Raw genomic sequence first — 24,595 nt, forward strand, 5'->3', positions numbered from 1 at the left:
ATAATAATAAGTAATGGTTAATAACAACAATAATAATAGATAATAATATTAGCCTTTTATAAATGCCAGGACATCTTCAAGGTGCTTTACTTACATTAAATTTTTAATTCCCATAACAACTCTAAATGTTGGTGTCGTTGCTAGCCATTTAACAGCTGAGCAAACTGTGACACAGGAAGATTAACTTGCACCAAGTCATCACACAGCTAGGTGCTGGAGCTGTAATTCAATCCCAGTCCATCTGGGAAATCCTGTTATATAACCATGGCACAGTGCCCTAGTGGCACAGTAGTTAAGTGCTCAGCTGCTAGTCAAAAAGTCAATGGTTCAAAATCTCTAGCTGCTCCATGGAATAAAGGCATAGCAGCTGGTTTTCCTAAGGATTTACAGCCTTGAAAACCCTATGGGATAGATCTATTCTATCCTGTATTGTCACTATGAGTTGGAATCGACTCCTCAGCATTTTTTTTTTTTTTTTACCATGATGCGATAATTCTACTATCCTTTTTTTTTAGCGGACAAGGTGCAAACCCATTAGGATGGACAGATGAAAAACAGGGTGAGGCAAGAGGCACTTTGCCTATTGCAAAATTTAAGGAGGCACTCACCTTCAGGATTGTGCAAATGCAAGGATGGCCCAGAATGCCTCTTTAATTTTGCACCTTAGGAGCTTCACTGACTAGTCCTTGTCCTGTCCCTGATGCAAGGGAATGGTGGGAAAAATACTTGCTCACAAAGGAAATCGAAACCACTTTATCAAATACCTACTTAACCAGTCTATTAAATTCTAGGGCTACAGACTTAAAGAAAATACTATCATAATCATAGTTACAGAAACATAACTAAAAAGTCAACAATTTAAAATTGGTAAGTAGGTGTTGTATTTTACCAGTATTACCTCATTTAAGTCTCAGAAACAAAGAAGTAAACATTAGAAACTTCAAATAATTGCTTCATGTTACAGATAATAAATCACAGAGACAGACGTCAAATTCAGGTCCATTAAAAAAAAAAAGTGGATGCTGAGTCACAATAAAAAAAAAAGTATGTACAATTGGAAGAATGACCCACACTTAGTGAGTTTCAATACCCTTATAGTTAAAGAAAAGTAAGTTTAGAAACAGCTTTCTCAAGTGTTGCTTTTTTGAGGAACAACAAAAATAATGGTGGGTGTACACAGCACAATGAGTATAACATAACAGCCCATACCTTTCCTTCTCCTGTCCCAAACACATACACACAGGTAGCAAATATTCTCCATGCTGCCTTTGCTTTTCCAGAGTGACCGCCATTTATTATTTGTATCTGGATCAATGTTCCCGGGCCAATTCCCCTGAATAAAATCCTCATGTTCACTTAATATCCTATCAAAAGTTGTTTGTTTTATTCACCTATGAAAAATAAAATACTCACAAAATTTTCATTCTAAACTATCTAATAATAGTTGTATTCTAAGAACCTATATATTTAAAGGAGCCCTGGTGGCACAGTGGTTAAGAGCTCGGCTGCTATCCAAAATGTTGGTGGTTCAAATCTACCAGCTGCTACTTGGAAACCCTATGGGGCAGTTCTGCTAGACTCCATAGGGTTGCCGTGAGTTGAAATCAACTCCGTGGCAATGGGTACAGGCATAGTCTTAAAATCATCAATGGATAGGAAAAGAAAATATCAAACTAGGCAGTTGAAAATATGTTAGAAGACAGTTTATGATACAGTGTTAGACAAGTTTGACTGAGAAAATGCATACAGAAGTACAATGGGATTGTCAAGGCGTGCAATTAAAGTGAGATTAGATGGCAAAGCTGAGGGTCAGTCTCCAGCAGTTAACCAATTGCTGCAGTGCTGTGTTGAGTAAGGTATAGCTTATCTACCCGGGGCTGTGATCCAAAAGCATAGTGAAATGATCTTAAAATAAATGTGAGGGGGCAGTGAAACTTACTGTGATTTAACAGGAGGACATGGGATATACATAACTGCTATCATTCTTCAAGTGCCAACAATTACAGTGATCATGAAATCCAACCCGGATACCTCAATACAATTTAGAGAAGAGGCAAAGAGATACAGGAAGTTAAAGGAAATGCACATGTAAATTTACATTTTCCACAGATGAATCATCAAGAAATACCACCAGAAGGTAATCTAACTGAAGTGATGGAATTTGTTCTCTTGGGCTTTGCTGACATACCCCGTCTCCAGTGGCTTCTTTTTGGATTATTTTTAATCATCTATATCATTATCCTGATGAGCAATGGCACCATATTTCTAATAACAAAAATGGATCCTGCTCTCCAGAGCCCTATGTATTTTTTCCTAGCAAATTTTTCCTTCTTGGAAATCTGCTATGTATCAGCTACTCTCCCCAGAATGTTGATGAATCTAGGGACCCAGAGAAGAAGTATTTCCTTAGTTGCCTGTGCTACACAGATGTGCTTTGTCCTTATGTTTGGAACCACCGAGTGTTTCCTCCTGACAGTGATGGCCTATGACCGCTATGTGGCCATTTGTAACCCTCTGAACTATCTTTTAGTTATGAACCACAGGGTTTGTACCCAGTTGGTGACTGGGTCCTGGACCATTGGAATCCCAGTTCAGATAGGGCAGACATATCAGATTTTCTCTCTGCCTTTTTGTGGATCTAAGGAAATTAATCACTTCTTCTGTGACATTCCCCCAATACTCAAGCTAGCTTGTGGGGACACCTTTGTAAATGAGATGTTGGTCTACATAGTTGTTGTGTTGTTTATCACAGTTCCATTTCTTTTGATACTGGGCTCCTACAGTAAAATCATCTCCATCATCCTGAAGTTGCCATCAGCCACAAGTCAAGCCAAAGCCTTCTCCCCCTGCTCGTCTCATCTTATGGTTGTGGTGTTATTCTTTGGAACAGGAATTACTGCCTACTTAAGACCCAACACTAGATCCTCAGAGGGAACTGACAAAGCTCTTTCTCTTTTTTACACTATCCTAACTCCTATGTTTAATCCCATGATATACAGTCTAAGGAACAAAGATGTCATAACGGCATTGAGAAAATTGCTATGTAAATAATTCACTTCAGTAAAAAATGAGTCAAATGTATAAGAATTGCTTTCTCACATATTTTAATCCAATTTAAATGGTGTATGCCTTGTCTTTCTATAAAATGGCAATTATTTCCAAATTAAAAGTTACATATAATGTTGTCAGAACTTTCTGCTCAACTTATATAAGTAGTACATGTATCAGCTGATAGCAGATTGTTCCATTAGTAATTCTGTAATTTCATTGTGCAATGTCCTCCCTCAATAAGAACTTTTGCAGGGGCTGATTTAATTTAATCTGTTGTAATGTATAATTTGTTATATCACTTATTAGGAAGCATTTAATTCATTTCCAAAAATGTCCACGTAGTTGTGACATCCATTTTAAATTATGATGGTATATCAATGCATTGAACATTCGGCATGATTTATGTTTATATCAGATTAAAGTTTTCTATATAGCACAATCTTATAGTTTGAGAAAATAGATATTAAAATATGTATATATACTTAGAAAAGTATGAGGTTATTCACAAGTTTTTGATTTTACTTTGTTTTGTTTTAGTTTTCTGGAGATGATAAGAGGGATGAGGAAATAACAAAAAAGGGAATTCATTGAAAAAAAAATAGTACCTGCTATAAAAACAATAGATATCACACACATACCTTGTACACAGCATACACACACACACAGGTACACATTGAAAATGATGAATGGAAATATATCATCAAATGTCAATTACGAATATTCCAGAGTAAATTTTCTATTATTTTTCTTTAGTTTTTTTTTTCCCCCCTGAATTTTTGGTCCTTATTACAATTACAATTAACCTGTGTTTTCCATGAAATCAAGAAAATGGAACAATAAATCTGTGTTCACGTGGATAATAAAAATGATAGTAGTTGCTCGTGCTGTTTCCCTACTTCTGTTTTATAATTGGCCTTACTCCATTCCAGTATTTTAAATTTACCTAATGAATCTTTCATATATGAAGGCAACAGATCCCCCCCAAAAAACATGAACTGTCTCCATGAGTTACAGTTTAAAAAGAATGTGCTGAAGATTTCATCTGCTTTGAAAGCTTTTACTGAGAAGTAAAAGAAGTCAGTTACATCCACATTTACACGGACATACCTAGCTCAAGTGGGGAGGGAAGTGAGGGACTACTCCTTACTCAGAACAAAATAGAGAGAATATGTAACATCTTGGATGACAAGCCCAAGAGGAAAAAGTGTACCCTGATTAAGAGCAAGGAACAAGAAATAAATCACCAAGTTTCTCCTGTAATATGACTATCAAATACTGTAAAAAAAAATCTAATGGAAATTATTAGAGACAGGGAAGTATAAAAGAAATGAGAATATAATAACAAAAAATAACTCCATGAAAATTTCCAAGCAGAAAGTGGGTCACTCCTGAAGCTATTAGAAGCGGAATGCAGTGAGAGAGAAACTGTGAGGTCCTTTTGATCTCACTGTCTCATGTAGGGAGAAGAAAGTTTGGGAGATGAAATACTTTACCAAGCACTATGTCCTTCTCCAGGGATTGGTCCCTCCTGATAGCATGCCCAAAGTAAGAAAGACAAAGTCTCACCATCCTCATTCCTGAGGAGCATTCTAGCTGTACTTACTCCAAGGCAGACTTGTTCTTTTCGCAGTCCATGCTGTATTCAGTATTATTCACTTACACTACGATTTAAATGTGTCAATTCTTCTTCTGCCTTTCATTCTCATTGTCCAGCTTTCACATGGATATGACCCTATATGACAGAATAGAACGGCCCCATAGGGTTCTCTAGGCTGCAATCAGTATATGAACAAAAATGCTTTTCTCCTAGGGAGACACTGGTGGGTTTGAATCCTAGGCCTTTTGGTTAGCAGCCAAGTACTTAACACTTGTGCTAACAGGGCCCCTTAGAATATATATACAGAACTTCCAAAACTCAATAATAAGAACAACAACAAAAAAAAAAAACAAAAAGCATTTTTTAATATTGGTGAAATGTTTGAACAGGCACTTCTCAAAGAAAATATACAGATGGAAAATAAGGCCATGAACAGTGATCACATCAATTTTGATTAAGGAATAGAAAATGAAAAATAAAATGATACCAGTAGACAGTTACTAAGATTCCCGAGGTGGTGCAAATGATTCGTGTTTGACTACTAACCCAAAGATTGGAGGTTCAAAACCCACTCATCAGGGTCAGGAAAGAAAGGCCTGACAATCTCCTTCTGTAAAAAGTACAGCCAAGAAAACCCTCTAGAACGGCAGTTCTACTCTGTAATATATGGGGTTGCCATAAATTGGATCAACTTGACAGCAGATTTTTTTTTTAGACCTTTATTAGAATAACATTTTTAAACAAACCTGATAACATAAAATGATGGCAAGAATTCAGAGCAATTAGAACACTCACATATTTCTGGCGTGAATGCAATTTTGGAAATTTCTATTTTGGAAAATTTGTTGGTAGTTTCCTATAACGTTAATTGCATACTTACTATATGATCCAGTAGTCTCACTGTGGCTATTCGCCATAGAGAAATGAAAACCTGTACACACAAAATCCTCTAAAGAAATATTCATAGCAACTTTATTTGTTAAAGGTGGCTAACCTCTGTTTCAATAACCATTATAAAAACTTATATTTTTTGTTTTTTATCTGACTTTTAACTCAGTCAATAAAGATAAGCAAGAAATTAATCTTAATCAAAAGTAAGTGTGAACTATTTCCAATATCAAATTTATTTTTATAGAATTTTTATGTCTTAAATATCATCGCAGAACATTCGCTTTCAGAAAACGACAAAAAAGGAATTTTTTTTTCAATTTCAAACACTGTTTCAGATAAAAAATGAACATACAAAAAGAAATGTTTCTGTAGTGTTGATTTACAACTCATCGCGGCCCAACAGGACAGAGCAGAGCTGCCTCATGGGGTTCCCAAGGAGTGGCTGGTGGATTTGAACTGCCCAGCTTTTGGTTAGCAGCTGAGTTCTTAACCACTGTGCTACTAGGGCTCCACTGTTTCAGATAGTATTTGCATTTTTCTGAGTTTCATGATTATAAGATAAAACACCGTTTTTTGTTGACGTTGTTTTTTCAACTATCTTTGGACACCTTTGTTTCAGATTTCTGTTTTAAATGGACTACCCTGCTTTAAGAGGGGGGATAAATGCAGAGTGAGGATGTAAGGTGAGAGAAGAGCTTACGAAAAGATCAGACACGATAAAGAGGATGCAGTTCCTGAGGACGAGTGTCAGGTCAATTGTGGAGTGAACGACACATGGTAGGTGGCAGGTAAGAAAATGTACTGATTTATTCAACAAGGATCTTGATCATCTTCCATGTATTAGGTTCTAGACTGAGTTGTAAAGGTGAATAAAACATAGTTACGGTTTTGTAGAATGATGAGGTGAAAGAAAGCATGCATTGTGCAGTCTTATAGAATTAAAATCATGTCTTAGCAATATTGCATGGTTAGCTACTAGTTCCTGACTGTCCTTGAGGCTCAGAGCATTTTTATCATTCTCCATGATCAGATTTTAATTAGAAGCAATTTTTCAGATAATGACTGGAAATACCAGTAGTGCTTTAATATTTAGTCTAGAACTTTATGGGCACTGCGGTAAGCAGTTATTTGACTTTACTCAGTTACAGAAAATCCACGGGATGTGTAAAAATGGAATAGATTGTTGCTCCTGACACAATTGTGTTACTTCTAGGATGCTGTCCACGATTAACACCCTTAAAGTATGATAAAAAATGAGCCTTCACTTTTCAGTGAGTTAATATCTATTGACTTTAAAATTGTTGTTGTTAGATGCTTTTGAGTGGGGTTCTCACTTATACTGACCCTATGTACAACACAATGAAACACTGACCAATCCTGCACAATTCTCACAATCACTGCTCTATTTGAGCCCATTGTTGCAGTCATTGCTTGTCAATTCCTCTAGCTGAGGATCTTCTTCTTTCTTGCTGACTCTCTGCTTTACCAAGCATGATGTCCCTCTCCAGGCAATGGTCTTTCCTGATCTCATGTCCAAAGTACATAAGACAAAGTCTCTCCATCCTCACTTCTAGGGGGCATTCTGGCTGTACTTCTTCCAAGACAGATTTGTTCATTCTTCTGGTGTATTTATGGTATATCCAATATTCTTCACCAACACCATAATTCAAATCATCAATTCTTCTGCTATCTTCATAATCCACCGGCTAGGTTTCACACTCATGAGACGATTGAAAATACCGTGACTTGGATCAGGCACACCTTAGTCCTCAAAGTGACATCTTTACTTTTTAATCAGGTCTTTTGCAGTAGATTTGCCCAGTGAAATACATTGTTTGATTTACTGACTGCTGCTTCCATGGATGTTGATTGTGGATCCAAGTAAAATGACATACTTGACAACTTCAATATTTTTTCTGCTTGTTGTAATGTTGCTTATTGGTCCAGTTGTGAGGATTTTTGTTATCTTTATGTTGTAGCGTAATCCATACTGAAGGCTGTGGTCTTTGATCTTCATCAGTAAGTGCTTCAAGTCCTCTTCTCTTTCTTCAGGCAAAGTAGTGTCATCTGCTTATCACAGGTTGTTAATTAGTCTTCCTTCAAACCTGATGCCCAGTTATTCTTCATATTGTCCACTTTCTTGGATTATTTGCTCAGCATACAGATTGAATAAGTATGGTGAACTGATACAGCCCTGACACACACATTTCCTGATTTTAAACCATGCAATACCCCCTTGTTCTGTTCAAACAACTGCCTTCTGGTCTATGTACAGGTTCCACATGAGTACAATTAAGTGCTCTGGAAGTCCCATTCTTTGAAAAATAATTCATAATTTGTTATGATCCACACATTCAAATGCCTTTGTACAATCAACAAAATACAGGTAAATATCTTTCTGGTCTCCTCTATGTTCAGCCAATATCCATCTGACATCAGCAATTAATTCATTTATTTCAATTATTTCATGGTTCCTTAAGTCCACACCAATGTGTTTACATTAGTGTGCCTGATCTTTGCCACCTTTAGCTCTTTCTAAACTGAAATTAACTCTTTGAACTGATATTATCAAGAAAAGTGAGCTTCTGTCAACACAACCATTAATGCCCAACTCCCCAATTCCAGATTTTCAAATTGACAACTCACATACAAAGATTATTTAGTTCATTTCTCCCTAGAAACTTCTGTTGGCAGTTCTTTTGATATTTATGTCATTGTGTAGTTTTAGTTACAACCATACCTATGTGTAAAAACAATTTTAGTTCCTTTTTTGTGTTTGTATTTCTATATCATAAAGCCATTTACATCTTCTATTATCTGACATGATGTTCTACATTCATCAATTTACATTTTTGTTCATGGAAGTAGATATGTGTATATCCCTTCTCATTTAATATTTTATATGCTTCAAGAATTTGATACACGGTTCATAATGGTTATGATAGTAATGATAAAGATGAAGATTATGGTAGTGATGGTGGTGGTGGTGGCATTTTTCTTTTCTGAAATTTATCAAAGCAGGAATCAGAATGTCATGGGACAGTCATGTCTTAAAAGTTCAGATATCTGACTTTTAATCTTCCCTTTACCAAAATCTTGAGAAAGTCAATTCCTATCTTTCTCATCACATTCACGATTAGTAAAATGGTAATAATGGTAATATATCCTAATAACTCACAGGATTATTATAAGCCTCAAATATCTACCTAGGATGGAAAAGCATTTGGAAAAAATTAAAGCATCACAAAACTGAGACTTTGCTGTATTTACTTACAAGTCATGGTGAAATCACTAGCTTTCTTATGTTTTATATTCAACTTCTCAGAGGTAATCATGCCAATTTTTTTTTTTTTTTTTGAGGGATGAAACATTGCATAATATCAATTACCTGGAGGAAAACCTACTTGTCTGAACATTGGAATTACTGTTTCTTCAAAAATGTAATAAATCATTTTTTCCTGAAATGTGTTGCTCATATATTAGCCCACTGAACACATAATATGAAAGATAGTTAAACCTTCCTTAATATTCAAAGAAGATATTAAATAACCATTAAATTATTTATTCAGGACCAATCAGTAAGTATAGAATAATATAGTATAGGCTTCTTTTACACTTTTTCAAAATTTGTTCAAAGCTTTGCATTTTTTTTCTTATATTTCTCTACTCCCTATATTTCCCAATGTGTTAATTCTTACTAAGGTAACCTTTAGAACTTATTCTCTTGACCCAATTATTTATATGATACCTATTATCAGCTAGGAGCCATGGTGGAGTAGCGGTTAAGAGCTCAGGCTGCTAACCAAAATGTGGCAGTTTGAATCAACCAATCACTCCTTGGAATCTCTATGGGGCAGTTCTACTCTGTCCTACAGGGTTGCTATGAGTTGGAATTGACTCAACGGCAATGGGTTTGGTTGTTTTTTGGTTTATTATCAGCTAATATAATTGAGACTGGCTGGAAAAAAAAAATCTGATGACATACTTTACAACAGTAGGCATCTGATTATACATATAATTCATTGACTATACATGAATACCAGAAAGAGCTCTATACATTTCTTGAGGTAAAGACCAATTTTTTATTCTAGTGTTTTTTATGTTTTTTTTTTTTTTTTATATTGCGCTGATTTTGTGGGTGGTGGCATTTACTGAACCCTGGCCAACAAACATAACCCCCCCAGAAAAAAAATATAAGGGGGATCTAAAAGATAATTTGATGGACCATTTGCTAAAGGTTTAGACTGTCTCTTTTATCATACTTCCTCAGGAACATTTATTTAACAATAAAAAAATATGCGTGCATTCCTATCTAAACCATTTTGAATGATTTTATGTGTGTGCGTGTATTTAGATTGTGACAGGAATGCACTTTCAGTAAGCTGTGGTGAGTTGGTGGGAAATAGACCCAGCCCGTTTCAGTCACACCTTTGTCTCTGGGCAATAACTGGTACCAGCTCCATTTTCTAGTTGACACAGGGAAAAGGCACTGGGAAAATGACCCGAAGTTCAGCGGGGCAGGATTATCCAATAAGCAATAATCTAGGATGTGATGAAACCCATATGAAATTGTTCACTACAAATTAGTAAGTAAACACAAGTAAGCCCATGCATACCTTGCTTAATGTAAAAGTGGTACATACCTTGATTACTGGTTAATCCATCCCTGCTCAGTTAGCACGGAGGATGGAGGACTCAAAGCCTTTCCGCTTATGGTGGCTGAAAACTCATCATCCCTTGCCATGACCAAATGGCATCTGTTGAACATGCCCTGTGCACCCATGAGCCTGGCCCAGATGAGGAAGTGGGTCCATTCTGGGGACCGAGACTTCTTCCACAAACTGTCTCTATGAGGCTGGTTAGAAGGCTGGAAAAACGGAGATAGGGCAGGCTGTAGGCCAGGCCTGTCACTGCTAAGAGACAGGTATCCAGGCCCTGAAGAAAAGAAAAAGTGAGCCTCCTGGCCTCTAGAACTTCCTGTTGAATGAGTAGTATGGTGAACAGAAGCTGAGAATAGACGTGACTGAAGCCCTGTTAGTAAGAAAAGTTATCACTCTCAGGGACCATGGGGAACCATTTCTGACGTGTGCACAGACTTTACAGTGTGTTGTTTGTGATAATGGTGGCTTCTGTTCACTGCACCCCAGCCAGAGACTCCTCAGACTGTGTCCTTGCTCCCCATAGCAACTCTGGGAGGCCAGGGTTAAAATTCCAATCTCACTCAACATTTTTTACATATAAAATTCAGTGACATTAATTTTGTTCATCATGTTGTACAACCATCACCATTATCCATTGCCAGCGTTTTTCTTCACCTTTAACAGAAGCTAAGTGAAGTGCCATCTAAGCAATTTTAGCAATTCACTTAAGTGTGAATTGATGTTCCATTTACTTTTTCATTAAGACATATGATGTTGGCACTTTTTTGTGAGTTATTCTCTGCCTATATTTAAAAAAAAAAAAAAATCCTTTGTTGTCCTGTCGATTTCAATTCATAGCACCCTATAGGGCAGACTAGAACTGCCCATAGGGTTTCCAAAGAGCAGATAATGATGGATTTGAACTGCTGACCTTTTGGTTAGCAGCCAGGCTCTTGACCGGTGTGCCACAAGGTCTCCAAGTTCTTGTGAAATGACTATACATTAACCAATTTTAATTTGGTTGATTGTCTTGTTATTAATGATTTCACGAGCTCCTTTATATATTCTGTGTAATTAACAGCATATGTGTTGTGAATATTACTCCCAGTCTGCAGATATTTACTTCTAATCTGTGGACTTCCGATTCCTGTTCTTAATGATCTCTTTTGGTGATAGGAAGTTTTTATTTTTGATGAAGTCACATTTATTAGTTGTCACAAGGATAGTCTTCTATACTTTCTTCCAGTAGCTGCAGATGTTTGTTGACGTATGTAACACGTTTACAAATTTTTTTTCTTTATGGAGAGACTAAAGAGCAAGATTATTTTCTTCCATTCAATTACCCTGTTTTTCAGGACATGTTTTAAAAATCAGTTATTTACTGGTTTATATCTGAACTCTATTTTATTTACACTTTTCTCTTTTTGCTAAAACCACACAACCTTGTTTACTGTTGTTTTCAGCAAATCTTCAAATCCTCCAACTATGCTCTTCCTTTTTAAAATACCTTTGGGTTTTTTGGACATTTTTCATTTCTATACATAACTCAAACCCTGGTGGCACAGTGGTTAAGAGTTCAGCTGCTAACCAGAAGGTCAGCAGTTTGAATCCACCAAGCACTCCTTTGAAACCAATGGGATAGTTCTACTGTGTCCTACGGGGTCACTATAAGTAAGAATCAATTGATGGCACTGGGTTTGGTTTTGGTTTATGTCAGTTGTTTCAAATAACTTTCATTTTGATTGGGGTTGTATTAAATGAGTAATTTGGGGAGAATTTTCATCTTAGTAATATTGAATTTTGATCAGTGCGTATGCTACATCTCTCCACTTAGTTTGTCTTAAATTTTTCTCGGTGATATTTTGAAGTTTCCACTCTAAGATCTTAAAAAAGTTGGCAATTTTATTCTTTATATTTAGTTTTTGTTTTTTACAACTGACTTTTTTTTTGATATTTCTATTAGAGTGATATTTTAATTTAAAAGTTTTCTGTTTGTGAAACTGAATTGGTATGAATTCAAACTAGATTGCTGTAAATTTAGGATATTTATTTTAATCCCTAAGGTAATCACTAATAAAACAATTTTAAAAAATACAGAAAAATAGTGAAGATGAAATCAAAATGGTACACTAGAAAAAAATCAAACACAAAAGGAAAGAGATTGGAAGAATGGAAAAAAAATGATCCAACTATACGCTATCTTTATGATACTTACTTTAGACCCAAAGATAAAAATGGGTTGAATATGAAAGGATGGAAAAAGATATTCTATGCAAATTATAATCAAGAGAGCTATGGTGCTTATAGTAATGCTGGACAAAGTATTAAAATATTCCCCTGGAACATTTAGTTGAGTATGTATGGCACATGATGACAATTCAAAATTAACTAAAAAACGTAATACTATATTTACGTATTATAGCATGTTGAAAACAGTATTATATATTGCTAAGCAATCGGAATAGAATACAGAAATTGCTTCCCGTTGCTGTTGAGTCAATTCTGACTTGTATCAATCCAGTAGGACTGAATAGAGCTGCCCCATAAGTTTCCAAGAAGCTAGCAGCTGGTGGATTCAAACTGTCAATCTATTGGTTAGTAGCCAAGCTCTTAACCACTATTGCTAGTAACAATTTCTATAAAGAGAAAATACAAATTTTTAAGTAGAAAAAAAAATGCTCATGCTTTAGACAAAGCAAGCAACATTTTGGTTTGCAGATAGATTACGGTCATGATACCTGGAAATTTATCAAGACATTGTCTATCTTCAATCACCATACAGAATCACTCACCAAAGACAGTCATTTCAATAAGTGAATCAAATGATCCATTAATTCATAAAGACAGTGTCAAACCAATTACAGTTATGTCATATTTATCTGGAATATCAAAGAAGGATATTTTCCATGAGATAATATTTACCATAAACTTAAGCAGATTGAGATATTGGATCCTATTTTTCATTCCTCTCTGTATCTATGCTCCTTGCCATGTAACTTTTAAGCTCTGCAAGAGGCAGATATCCTTCCTCAAACCTTTAACTTTGGCCTAAGCTCTGTGATTCACATTGACTATAGAATATAACAAAAACAGTTGCTTGAAAAGCTTTTGTTAATGCATATTTCCTTTTGTGACTCAGGCACTGACACTGGAAGAATATACTCTAGCTACCCCAGTGGTCCAAGAAGGATCATAGATACATGAAACAGCTGCCCAATGAACGTATACACTTGTTGTCCTGAGTCAAATTCATCAGGCTAGATCAGATGAACTCAGATATTAGCAGATCATAATATGTTTTACTGTCTTTGTATACAGAGATAAAATAAAATTTACATGCCCAAATAAAATGTAACCAATCCATATTTTGGACTGTTCAGGCAGAGATATGTCTTATGTGCACTTTAAAATGTGAAATGAAATTCATATTTTCAATATATTTCGTGCCTAAGGGTTGAACAGACCTTTGTTTATTAAGTTTACTATATGCTATGATATATCCTCTCCCCTGCTAAGCTATTCATTTTCTGAACATCTCTATAAACCCATACGACTTCATTTACATGGGTAACCACATTGCCGTTTGTACTAACTCAGAAATCTTCATTTGCCTAACTCTGATTCAGAAACCTTAGTTTAAATAAACTGAGCTTTAATAACTCTGTTACTAATTATTTTTCAACTAATTTACTAAGCTTTAAAGAACATTGGTATTGGATGATCAATCAAATGGGGAGTTACATTAGACACGTGCACTGCTTTGCTATTTGAAAAGCAATGTGAATAAATAAATCAGCTAGAATATGTGGACAATTTTCTACATTCTCTGAAAATGAACAAATACATCTTTACAGACTTTGCAGTTTGTGACAGGGTAACTTTGTACTAACTTCCTTACTGCCTCCTTCACGTCTTTGTTCCTGAGGTTGTAGATCAGGGGGTTCAGCATGGGGATGACCACTGTGTAAAACACAGAGGCCACCTTGACCATGAGCCATGAACCCTTGGAATTAAGCGCACAGTAGAGAAAAAGGATGGTTCCATGGAAGATGGTAATGGTAGTTAGGTGGGAGGCACAGGTGGAGATGGCTTTGTGGCCCCTCCCAGTTGAAGGCATCTTCATGATAGTGATAAAAATGAAAATATAAGGTGTAAGAATGATCATGAGGGTGTTTATTTCATTGAATGTGGCTGACACTAAAATGATCATCTGACTAATGTAAGGGTCAGAGCAGGACAGAGCAACAATGACAGCATGTTCACAGAGAAAGTTGTTTATGAAGTTGGTCTCACAGAAGGATAATGTCAACAGAAAGTAGGTAAATGTCAAGGAACAGACTATACCCCAAGCATATGAGGCAGTCACTAACAGGAAACAAAACTTCAGGGACATTGCAACCTTATAGAGCAAGGGGTTACAAACTGCTACAAATCGATCATAAGCCATTGCTGCCAACATGAATGTTTCAGTCACCACAAATATGCAAGCCAAGAAGAATTGCATGATGCACCCTGTGAAGGAGATGGTTCTGTCTTCCACAACCAAGTTTTCTAATAGTTTGGGTGTAACTACTGAAGAGTAACAGAAATCAACGAAGGACAAGTGGCTGAGGAAAAAGTACATGAGGGTGTGGAGTTTGGGGTTGATCCTGATGATCACAATCATGCCCAGGTTCCCTACAACAGTGACTGTGTAGATGGTCAGGAAGACCATGAAGAGGGGCACCTGGTGAAGGGAAAGACAACACACAGTACAGAAGGGGTCAGCATAACTGGACTAAACCAAAAGCAAAGAGGTTTCCTGAATAAACTGAATGCTTCGAAGGCCAGCGTAGCAGCAACAGGGATTTGGGGACCATGGTCTCAGGGGACATCTAAGTCAATTGGCATAGTAAAATCTATTAAGAAAACATTCTGCATCCCACTTTGGAGACTGGCATCTGGGGTCTTAAACTCTAGTAAGTGGCCACCTAAGATTCATCAATTGGTCTCAACCCACCTGGAGCAAAGGAGAATGAAGAACACCAAAGACACAAGGTAATTATGAGCCCAAGAGACAGAAAGGGCCACATAAACCAGAGACTACATCAGCCTGAGACCAGAAGAACTAGATGGTTCCCAGCTACAACTGAGGACTGCCCTGGCAGGGAACACAACAGAGAAACCCTGCGGGAGCAGAAGAGCAGTGGGGTGCAGACCCCAAATTCTCGTAATAAGACCAGACTTATTGGTCTGACTGAGACTAGAAGGACCCTGGTTTTCATGGCCCCCAGAGGTTCTGTTAGCCCAAGACAGGAACAATTCCCAAAGCCAACTCTTCAGACAGGGATTGGACTGGACAATGGGATAGAAAAAGACGTTGGTGAAGAAGGAGCTTCTTGGATCAAGTTGACACATGGGGCTATGTTGGCATCTCCTGTCTGGAGGGGAGATGAGAGGGGGGCAGAAGCTGGTGGAATGGACATGAAAAGAGAGAGTGGAGGGAAGGAGTTTGTTGTCTCATTACAGGGAGAGCAATTAAGAGTATATAGCAAGGTGTATATAAATTTTTGTATGAGAGACTGACTTGATTTGTAAACTTTCACATAAAGCACAAAAAAAAAAAAAAAAAAAAGAGTTGCATCTGGAGTTCCGGATATTCTGAGAAGCCCAAGAGCATGAATATGGCTCCAGCACTCTGATTTTCTTGGTTCCTGTTGAGAAAATAGGATAGTTGATCCTCAAAAACAAAACTTGAATTAGATAGAAGACAATGAAGAAACACTGAGAAACTTATTGAGTGTCAACAAAGACAGTTATTAAAAATGCTTAATATCTACTGTTTCATTATTTCAAGTTAGGACTTACTAATATCCCAGTTGTACACTGAATGTTCATTTTTTAGAGTAATAATTTAAAGAAGAAAGTTGAGGGAGAAAGAACAAAAATAGAATTGACCCTTTTATATTTCAAATGACCATATTCAGTATCGTCAGAAGCAGCTGGCTTTCTGAGAGGGCCATCCTGGCTCTTCCCATGAACCTGAGTTTAGTGAAAATGTTTGCGTTGAAGAAAATACACATCCTGAGGTTCAGCAGTATCTTTTCTGGCTCACCTGTTCAACTATGGGAACCTAGAACTCGACTGTCAACATAAATACAACACGTGTAACATGGTATGCATTTTACTTACTTTTAGCACATATTTTATCATTTTCTGTTTCACAATAAAGGTCACTAGACCAAGAATTATTGTTTGTTTTGTTTGCTTCTGCATCCCAAATGGGACACTAAGACATAATATATACTCACTGATATTTATTCAATAAACGAATGTACGAGTGTATGAGTCAATAAGGTCTGGACATCATTTCCACCTGGTCTCCTTTTCCCTCAGTGTTGTTTATGCTTTCCTGTCACTCTCTAGTTTTCTTAGGTTTATTACTGTAAGAAAGATGCCTTCCAAAGACTAATTCCTCAACAGTCTCTCTGCTACCATTCTAAACTATCTTGATTGCTACTTAGGTAAATTATGACCACTTATTTATAGGCTGAGAGAGCCTTGGTGTCACAGTGGCTAAGTACTTGGCTGCTATCTGGAAAGTCAGTGGTTTGAAATCACAGCCACTTCACAGGAGAAAGATGTGGAAGTCTGTTACTGTAAAGATTTACAGCCTTGGGTCCTATGGGGTAGTTGTACTCTGCCCTGTGGGGTCACTATGAGTTGAAATTGGCTCCACAGCAATGTTGTTGGATTTGGGTTCACAGTCTGAGTCCTCCACTTTAAAATAATATTCTGCACAACATTGCCAGAATACTTTTCCATTGTGATTTTATCCTGATAGTAAATGGCTTTTAATTTTCCAACTGTTTCTTACTAATGAATGCACGAAATCTACATTGTTCAGCCTACCTTTTCCAGAGCTTTTCCTGGTCTATACATGCACCCTTGTTACCACTTTTTTTTTGTTACCACTAAATCATTCTTCTCCAGCAATGTAGAATTTATTCAGCTCTGTTCAACAGCACGTGCTCATTTATATAAAGTTGAAATATCCAATTTATTCCCTCTTGTGTAATGCTTCATTTTCCCACTTACAACTGAAAACATTAGGCATTGTTTCTGTCACAAACCTGTAATACTAGGAAACACGTTATTTATTTTATTATAAAATTTCTCTCCGCTTTATAGACACAAGCTTTAATTTTAATAACAGGAATTGAATGTTGTATCGCATCATTTCCAATTATGTATGTTACTGCCAAATTCTTTCTAAAATTGATTTTTTTTAAGGACAATGCCCATTTTATAATTTTCTAGATTCTAAAATGCCCATTACGGTGCTGAGTACACCATGGATGTGCAGTTAGAAAACCAGGATGAATGTCACTGGAAAGGAAGGACGGTCTATACACAACCTCTAAAGCCCTCAACCATCCGCATTAAGGAACAAAGTGCACATCATGGCAGCTGGATTTATACATGTTTTTGCCTCCTGCAAAGCTTACTTGGAATGCATTATTAGCCTTCTAATGTGAAATACAATAAAAATTGAATCAACTTACCTTATTCATTTATTGAAGCTTCTATGTTACGATTAATGGACTTCAGGAAAGTTCCTGCAGAGAATTCAACTAATTTTGTTGAGAATAGTATCAGACCTGAATAAAGTAGCAAGAGTTTATAGTATATTTAAAACAATATTTTGTGTAAAGGGCTACTACCCTTCAATCTATTAAGTATACTCAGAGATAGCAGGGAGAAAGGCAGACCTAAGAACTGAATGCTGGCACCATGCTGTGCCACCAGGGCTGTGGGGATATGGACCCTAGAGAATATCATTGACGTTTTGCATTGGAGGCCACAAATTGGGCAATTAGATGACATAATACTCCCATGTGATTTTTTGGTTGTGTACCATTGCTTCTAAAGATTGAGGAATAACTTCATCACCAAGTTTAACCCATAGATCTTTATTTTTATTTATTTTTTTTGGTTAAGTCAGATTAGTACATGTTTGTTTTTGATACCAGCCAAATAATAGAAACACAAAGGAAAGAAAAAAGCAGCTGTTATGCAACAATACAGAGGTAACTACAATCAATTTTTTTTTTCCCAATCCAGAGATAACTACTACCAATCTTAGTTGTATTTTTGTTTTTTCATCTCCTGTATGGGTATAGGAAACCCTGGTGGTGTAGTGGTTAAGAGCTATGGTTGCTAACCAAAAGGTCGGCAGTTGAATCTACCAGGTGTTCCTTGGAAACTCTATGTGACAGTTCTACCCTGTCCTATAGGGTCGCTATGAATTGGAATCGACTTGACGGCAATGGGTTTGGTTTTAGTTTTATACGGGCACAGGAGCCCTGGTAACGCAGTGGTTAAGAGCCTGGCTGCTAACAAGATGACTGGGAGTTCGAATTCACCAGTGACTTCTTGGAAACTCTGTGGACAGTTCTACTCTGTGCTACAGGGTCTCTATGAGTTGAAATCAACTTGACTGCAACAGGTTTTTTTGTTTTTGTTTTTCTTTTTTTGTATATGTACATATATTTATGAGCATATGTTCACACAATAAGTATTATAGTTTATATGGTTTATTGTCCTCCCTTTTCATTTAACATTAGATTGGGAGTTCATTTTCTACTCATACCATTCTTTAGAGAATACCATTTACATTTCTCTTCCAAATATGGGCACAATGCTATTCAATGCTCATATTTATTGTTGAATTTGAGAATATTCTTGAGGTTATATTTTTCATGTCTATAATACAGGTTTATAGGAAAGATAGTACATTTATTATTTAATTTTTCATCATGCATTAAGACACAAACTTCACAGTCCCAATGGCTTGATGAAGTAGAACAAATGTTAGCAATTTTTTTTTCTTTTTTCTGTCAAGAGCCATGTAGTAACTATTTTAGGCTTTGTGGACCATACAGTTTGATCACACAGTCAACTCAGCTGTTGTAGTATGAAAGCAGCCACAGGCAATATGTAAATCAATAGGCATAACTCTGTTCCAATAAAACTTTACAAGAATAAGCCATAGGCTAGACTTGTTTGCAGAAGGTAGTTTGCCAGCCTCTGTGATAGAAGTTTATTTCTTCACTGTTCGAAGTCCACATTTTTTTTGACATCAGTGGGCAGACACCATCTAAGTAGTGGTACAGGGGTCCTGGCTCTTTCCAGAATGTGACTTCACTATCCTCACAAGGTTCCTGAGGTTTTGCTTCTCTTCTGCAAGATACCTGAAGTTGATATCTTGGATTCTGAAGATTTCAAGAGGCTGCAGAAGAGGAAAGCTTAGAATGCATATTGAAAGTTTTATGGGCCAGACCTGAAGGTGTCACACATCTATCCCCCTCATATTCCATTGGCTAGAAATCAAACAAGACTAACTGCAGGGAGTCTAAGAAATGTAGTCTAGCTTGACTGGAAGAAGAGGAAATGGGTTTGGTAAGCAAATACCCAGTCCTTTCTCATGCTTTGGGCATCACATTCAACCTTTTGATACTCCTCTCCCTAAACTATCTCCGTTTCAGCACAACTTACATCTTCTTTTTGCTTGTGACAATTCAACCACCCTTAGCAGTAATTCCTTAAGACTTAATGTTTTCCTGCCCCAGATATCCCTGGGTCAGACTTTGATCATTCTCCAAAATTGAAGGCCCAACAAGGAGAAGGATGTCATTTTACCTTACTTCTGTTAAAATAACTATCTGAAAATTATTTTTTTCCAGACTTTTCAAATTTGAATCCTTTTAGATTCAAACTGGATTGCCTTAGATATCTACAGTAGGATGCAATGAGTCAAGCGAAGACAATGTATTCAACATTTATTTTCAGTTCAGAGATCATCACTGATATCTCTGGATAACTGAACTTCCTCCTTTCTTTCAGGACTTCTCCTCCCATGGCTTTTACCCCTTCAGCAACGGTACACCTCTGAGATTCTAACATTAAGTGAAAAATCATGTTCTGTGTTTATAATGTCTTACCTCATGAAAGCTATATCTACATTTATCTATTTCAAGAATAAAAATCCCAAAGATTAAAATATTTTTCACATTGTTTTTTATCTGTACTTTCATAAATTTGATGTGCTGGAGTCTGCTAATTATTTTGTCCTCAGTTTCCCTTAAGTGCTATCTGAGGTCATCTTCAATAGGATTTACTGTTGTAAGGGCTTATTTATGGAATCATTTCATAATTACTTTTTGATTCAGGATGGTATGTGGTTTTTCATCTGTAGAGAAATTTTTACCCTGGTTTTTCAGACTTAAGATTTTTAGTTTATTAAAACATTGTGGATATTTCTGTCTTCCACTCAAGCAAGAGTTTCTGATTCCAAGAGGTTGGTTCTGTTTATGTTCCAGTTCACTTACATAAACAGTGGAGTTTAGCAATATACTTGGAACCAAATTCCAGCACGCAGCTTCAGACAGGGATACAGGCCCCTAGACAACTCCCATCTATTAAACGAAATTAGGTGAAAGTTATCACTACCACTTTTACTCATCTGTAAGTCATACATGAATAACAAGGTTCTTTAATATCATGTTTCAAGATCAGTAACTAATTTCACAGTTGCCATTTTAAGTTATGGAAGATTAGATGTTTAAGAAGACAAGGAGATGTAAGAAATCTGGGAACCAGTAATGACTCTGATGTCTTCCAATTTTACTGCATAAAAGCCAAAGTCCTTAAGACAGCATGCATGACCACTACATGACATAGTCCATTTCCTCTCAGGCTTCATTTAATAATATCTGTTCCTTATTGTACTTGGTTCAACAACACTGGCCAATTTGCTGTTCCTAGAATTCTCCAGGCTTACTCTTGCCTCAATAACTTTGCGATGGTTGTTCTCTATGCCTCAGATGTTCTTGCCCTTAATATTTGCATGGTTCATTCTCTCATTTCCAGCATGTCTTAGCTGAAATATCAGCTCAGTGAGGCCTATTCCAGCCACCCAATATAAAGATGGAGTTCCATCCCTCACCCACCAATCATTCTTGTGGTGGTGGTTGTTAGATGCCATGGCGTCGGTTCTGACTCATAGAGGCCCTGTGTTCAACATTACAAAACACTGCCTGGTCCAGCACCAAATCATTCTTACCCTACTGTAAATATTGTCCATAGTACTTATTACTGTCTCACATATACCACATATTTTAACCTTAATTTTTATTGTACAATATCATCTCATTAGAATTCATGAGAAGAGGTATTTTGTTTTGTTTTATTTTGTTCACTGAAGTAACCACAGTGGTTGGAATAAAACCTAAAAAACAGAAAGCAGGTAATAAATATCTAGTCAATGAATGTTTAATTTTTAGTGGTACAAATCCAAATATGATTTCTGTAGAGATTATTCTTTTATAAATCATGTGTGCAACCAGAGAAAAACCTAGAATGACACATAATACATTAAATGTAATCATTGCTGTGATGTTGGAATAATTTCCTTCAATGAGTTTTTTCATGTTTTCAATAATAAGCATGATTGACTTGACAGTAACTAACAACAAAAATCCTTTAATGAGGTTAGTTATTATTCTGTTAAAGGTCTGAAGAACAGCAGGATACACAGAATGCCCATACTTTCCTAGTGAGTTAGTGAGCATTACCAAAATGGCACAGAGAAAAGGGAGTTTTCTTGTTTCCTTTAGTTGCTTGTTTGATCCCATGAATAAGAAGTACAGTAGGAATTCTCTAGAGTCTGTGTCCTCAAAGCCATAAAACTATGTATAAAACCCATAATCCCAGCTATTTAAAATTCATATCTGGCTTTTCTCTCAAAGTTAATGGATAAAGTAGACTTATTCAAAATTAAAAACCTTTGCTCTGCAAAAAACACTGATATGAGAATGAAAAGACAAATTATAGGCTGAGGGAAAATAGTTTCAAATTTCGTACCCAACAAAGGATTTCTACCTAGAATATGTAACAACTCTCAAACTTTAACAATAAGAAAAAAAATTATATTCTTAAAAAAAGGACAAAAACTTGACCAGACACCAAAAAGAATACAAAGCATATAGAAAAAAAAAAAATTCAAGATCATTAGACTTTGGAAAATGCAAATTAGAATAATGATGAGGTAACACTACACACCTAATTATTGTTGTTAGTTGCCTTTAAGTTGGTTTTCAACTTATAACAACCTCATATGACAAAGTAGAACTGCCCCATAGGATTTTCTAGGCTGTAATATTTATGGGAGCAGATTACTAAGTCTTTCTTCAGTATATTGATAATACAAGTACTAACACAGATGCAGAACGACTGGAATTGTTATACATTGCTGGTGGAAATGTAAAACAGCATAACTAATCTAGGAAATAGTTTGTCAGTTTTTTATAAAGTTAAACACACGCCTACCATGTGACCAAGTAATCCTACTTTAGAGATATGAAGACTTATGGTCACACTAAAACCTATACATGAATGTTTATAATGGATCAGTTTATAATTATCTTTCAATAGTTGTCTTTGGACACTATTTATTCTTTGTTTGTTGTTGCTATCATTTGTTGCCCTCAAGTTGATTCTGACTCATGGAGTACAACCGCTCCATAGGGTTTCCAAGGCTATAACCTTTCAGTAGCAGGTCTCCAGGCTTGTCTTCCAAGGGTCCTCTTGTGGGTTTTAATTATCAACCTTTTGTCTAATAGTTGAGCGCTTAACCATTTGCACCACCCAGGGACTCTGTTTCTTGTTTAGATTTTTGGGTGCAATTATCTTTGGACTGGGAACACCTCACATGTTCTTCAGAGACAGATGAACAAATTATGGTACAATGGAATACTATTGTAGAGTGCTATTCTAGAGTAAAAAGTAAAAATTTCATCTCAGATTTCATTTAATAATATCCATTCCTTGTTGTATTTGGTTCAACAGCACTGGTCAACTTGCAACATTTCAGATGAACCTCTAGAGTATTATCTTTATAAGTGAAAAAAAAAAAAAACTAGTCTCAAAAGGTTACCTACTGTATGATTCCATTAATATGACCCTCTTGAAAAGAGCCCTGGTGGCACAGTGGTTAAGTGCTGGGCTCCTAAACCAAAGGTTGGCAATTTGAACCCACCAATCGCTCCAAGGGAGAAAGATGTAGCAGTGTGCTTCCATGAAGAATGCAGCCCTAGAAAACTTATGGGGTGGATCTATTCTGTTCTATAGTCGGGATCGACTCCATGGCAATGGGTTCGGTCTTTGGTTTTGATTTTATAATGATGTAAAATGGATCAGTGATTACCAGGGTTAAGGATGGTGGAGAATGTGATTATAAAGTTATAACCGGAGGGGTTTCTTTGAGTGGTGAAGCTGTACCCTAATTATGGTGGTGGTTTTGGTGTCTGTACGAAAAATGGTCAGTTTTACTGGATGATAATTCCAAAAACAAAATTAAAAAAAATGAAAGGCCAGATTAATATATACATATGTATGTGTGGCATGTGTGTGACAAAATATTTGTATCAAGAATATGTAATGAAATTTCATAACTCTATGTTGTTGTTGTTAGGTGCCCTCAAGTCGTTTCCAACTCATAGCGACGCTATGCACAACAGAACGAAACATTCCCCGGTCCTGAGCCATCCTTACAATCCTTGTTATGCTTGAGCTCATTGTTGCAACCACTGTGTCAATTCACCTCCTTGAGGGTCTTTCTCTTTTCCGCTGACCCTGTACTCTGCCAAGCATGATGTCCCTCTCCAGGGACTGATCCCTTCTGACAACATGTTCAAAGTATGTAAGATGCAGTCTCGCCATGCTTGCCTTTAAGGAGCATTCTAGCTGTACTTCTTCTAAGACAGATTTGTTCATTCTTTTGGCAGGCCGTGGTATATTCAATATTTTTCACCAACACCACAATTCAAAGGCGTCAATTCTTCTTCGGTCTTCCTTATTCATTGTCCAGTTTTCACAAGCATGTGATGCGATTGAAAATACCATGGCTTGGGTCAGGCACACCTTAGTCTTCAGGGTGACATCTTTGCTCTTCAACACTTCGAAGAGGTCCTTTGCAGCAGATTTACCTAACATAATCCGTCTTTTAATTTCTTGACTGCTGCTTCCATGGTTGTTGACTGTGGAACCAAGTAAAATGAAATCCTTGACAACTTCAGTCTTTTCTCTGTTTATCATGATGTTGCTCATTGGTCCAGTTGTGAGGATTTTTTTGTTTTTCCATAATAAAAGCTGTGGTCTTTGATCTTCATTAGTAAGCGCTTCAAGTCCTCTTCACTTTCAGCAAGTAAGGTTGTGTCATCTGCATAATGCAGGTTGTTAATGAGTTTCCCTCCAATCCTGATGCCTCATTCTTCTTCATATAGTCCAGCTTCTCTGATTATCTGCTCAGCATACAGATTAAGTAAGTATGGTGAAAGAATACAACCCTGACGCACACCCTTCCTGACTTTAAACC

At 36.6% G+C, this 24,595-nt stretch overlaps 2 protein-coding genes across 2 annotated transcripts; one reads left to right on the forward strand and one right to left on the reverse strand.

The window, feature by feature from the left end:
* Positions 1 to 2,094: 2,094 nt before the first annotated feature.
* Positions 2,095 to 3,051, forward strand: LOC126063527 (olfactory receptor 10AG1-like). The gene has a single exon (XM_049861793.1). It carries the CDS (start codon positions 2,110 to 2,112, stop codon positions 3,049 to 3,051), a length of 942 nt encoding a protein of 313 aa, XP_049717750.1. The 5' UTR covers positions 2,095 to 2,109.
* A 10,945-nt stretch (positions 3,052 to 13,996) lies between these two features.
* LOC126063800 (olfactory receptor 5D13-like) lies at positions 13,997 to 21,205 on the reverse strand. The gene is made up of 3 exons (XM_049862182.1): positions 21,171 to 21,205; positions 15,802 to 15,872; positions 13,997 to 14,904 (listed from the first exon to the last, which is right to left on the reverse strand). Exons 1-3 carry the CDS (start codon positions 21,203 to 21,205, stop codon positions 13,997 to 13,999), a joined length of 1,014 nt encoding a protein of 337 aa, XP_049718139.1.
* Positions 21,206 to 24,595: the final 3,390 nt, after the last annotated feature.

Source organism: Elephas maximus, chromosome 20, assembly GCF_024166365.1.
Source record: "Elephas maximus indicus isolate mEleMax1 chromosome 20, mEleMax1 primary haplotype, whole genome shotgun sequence".
NCBI classification, from domain to species: domain Eukaryota; kingdom Metazoa; phylum Chordata; class Mammalia; order Proboscidea; family Elephantidae; genus Elephas; species Elephas maximus.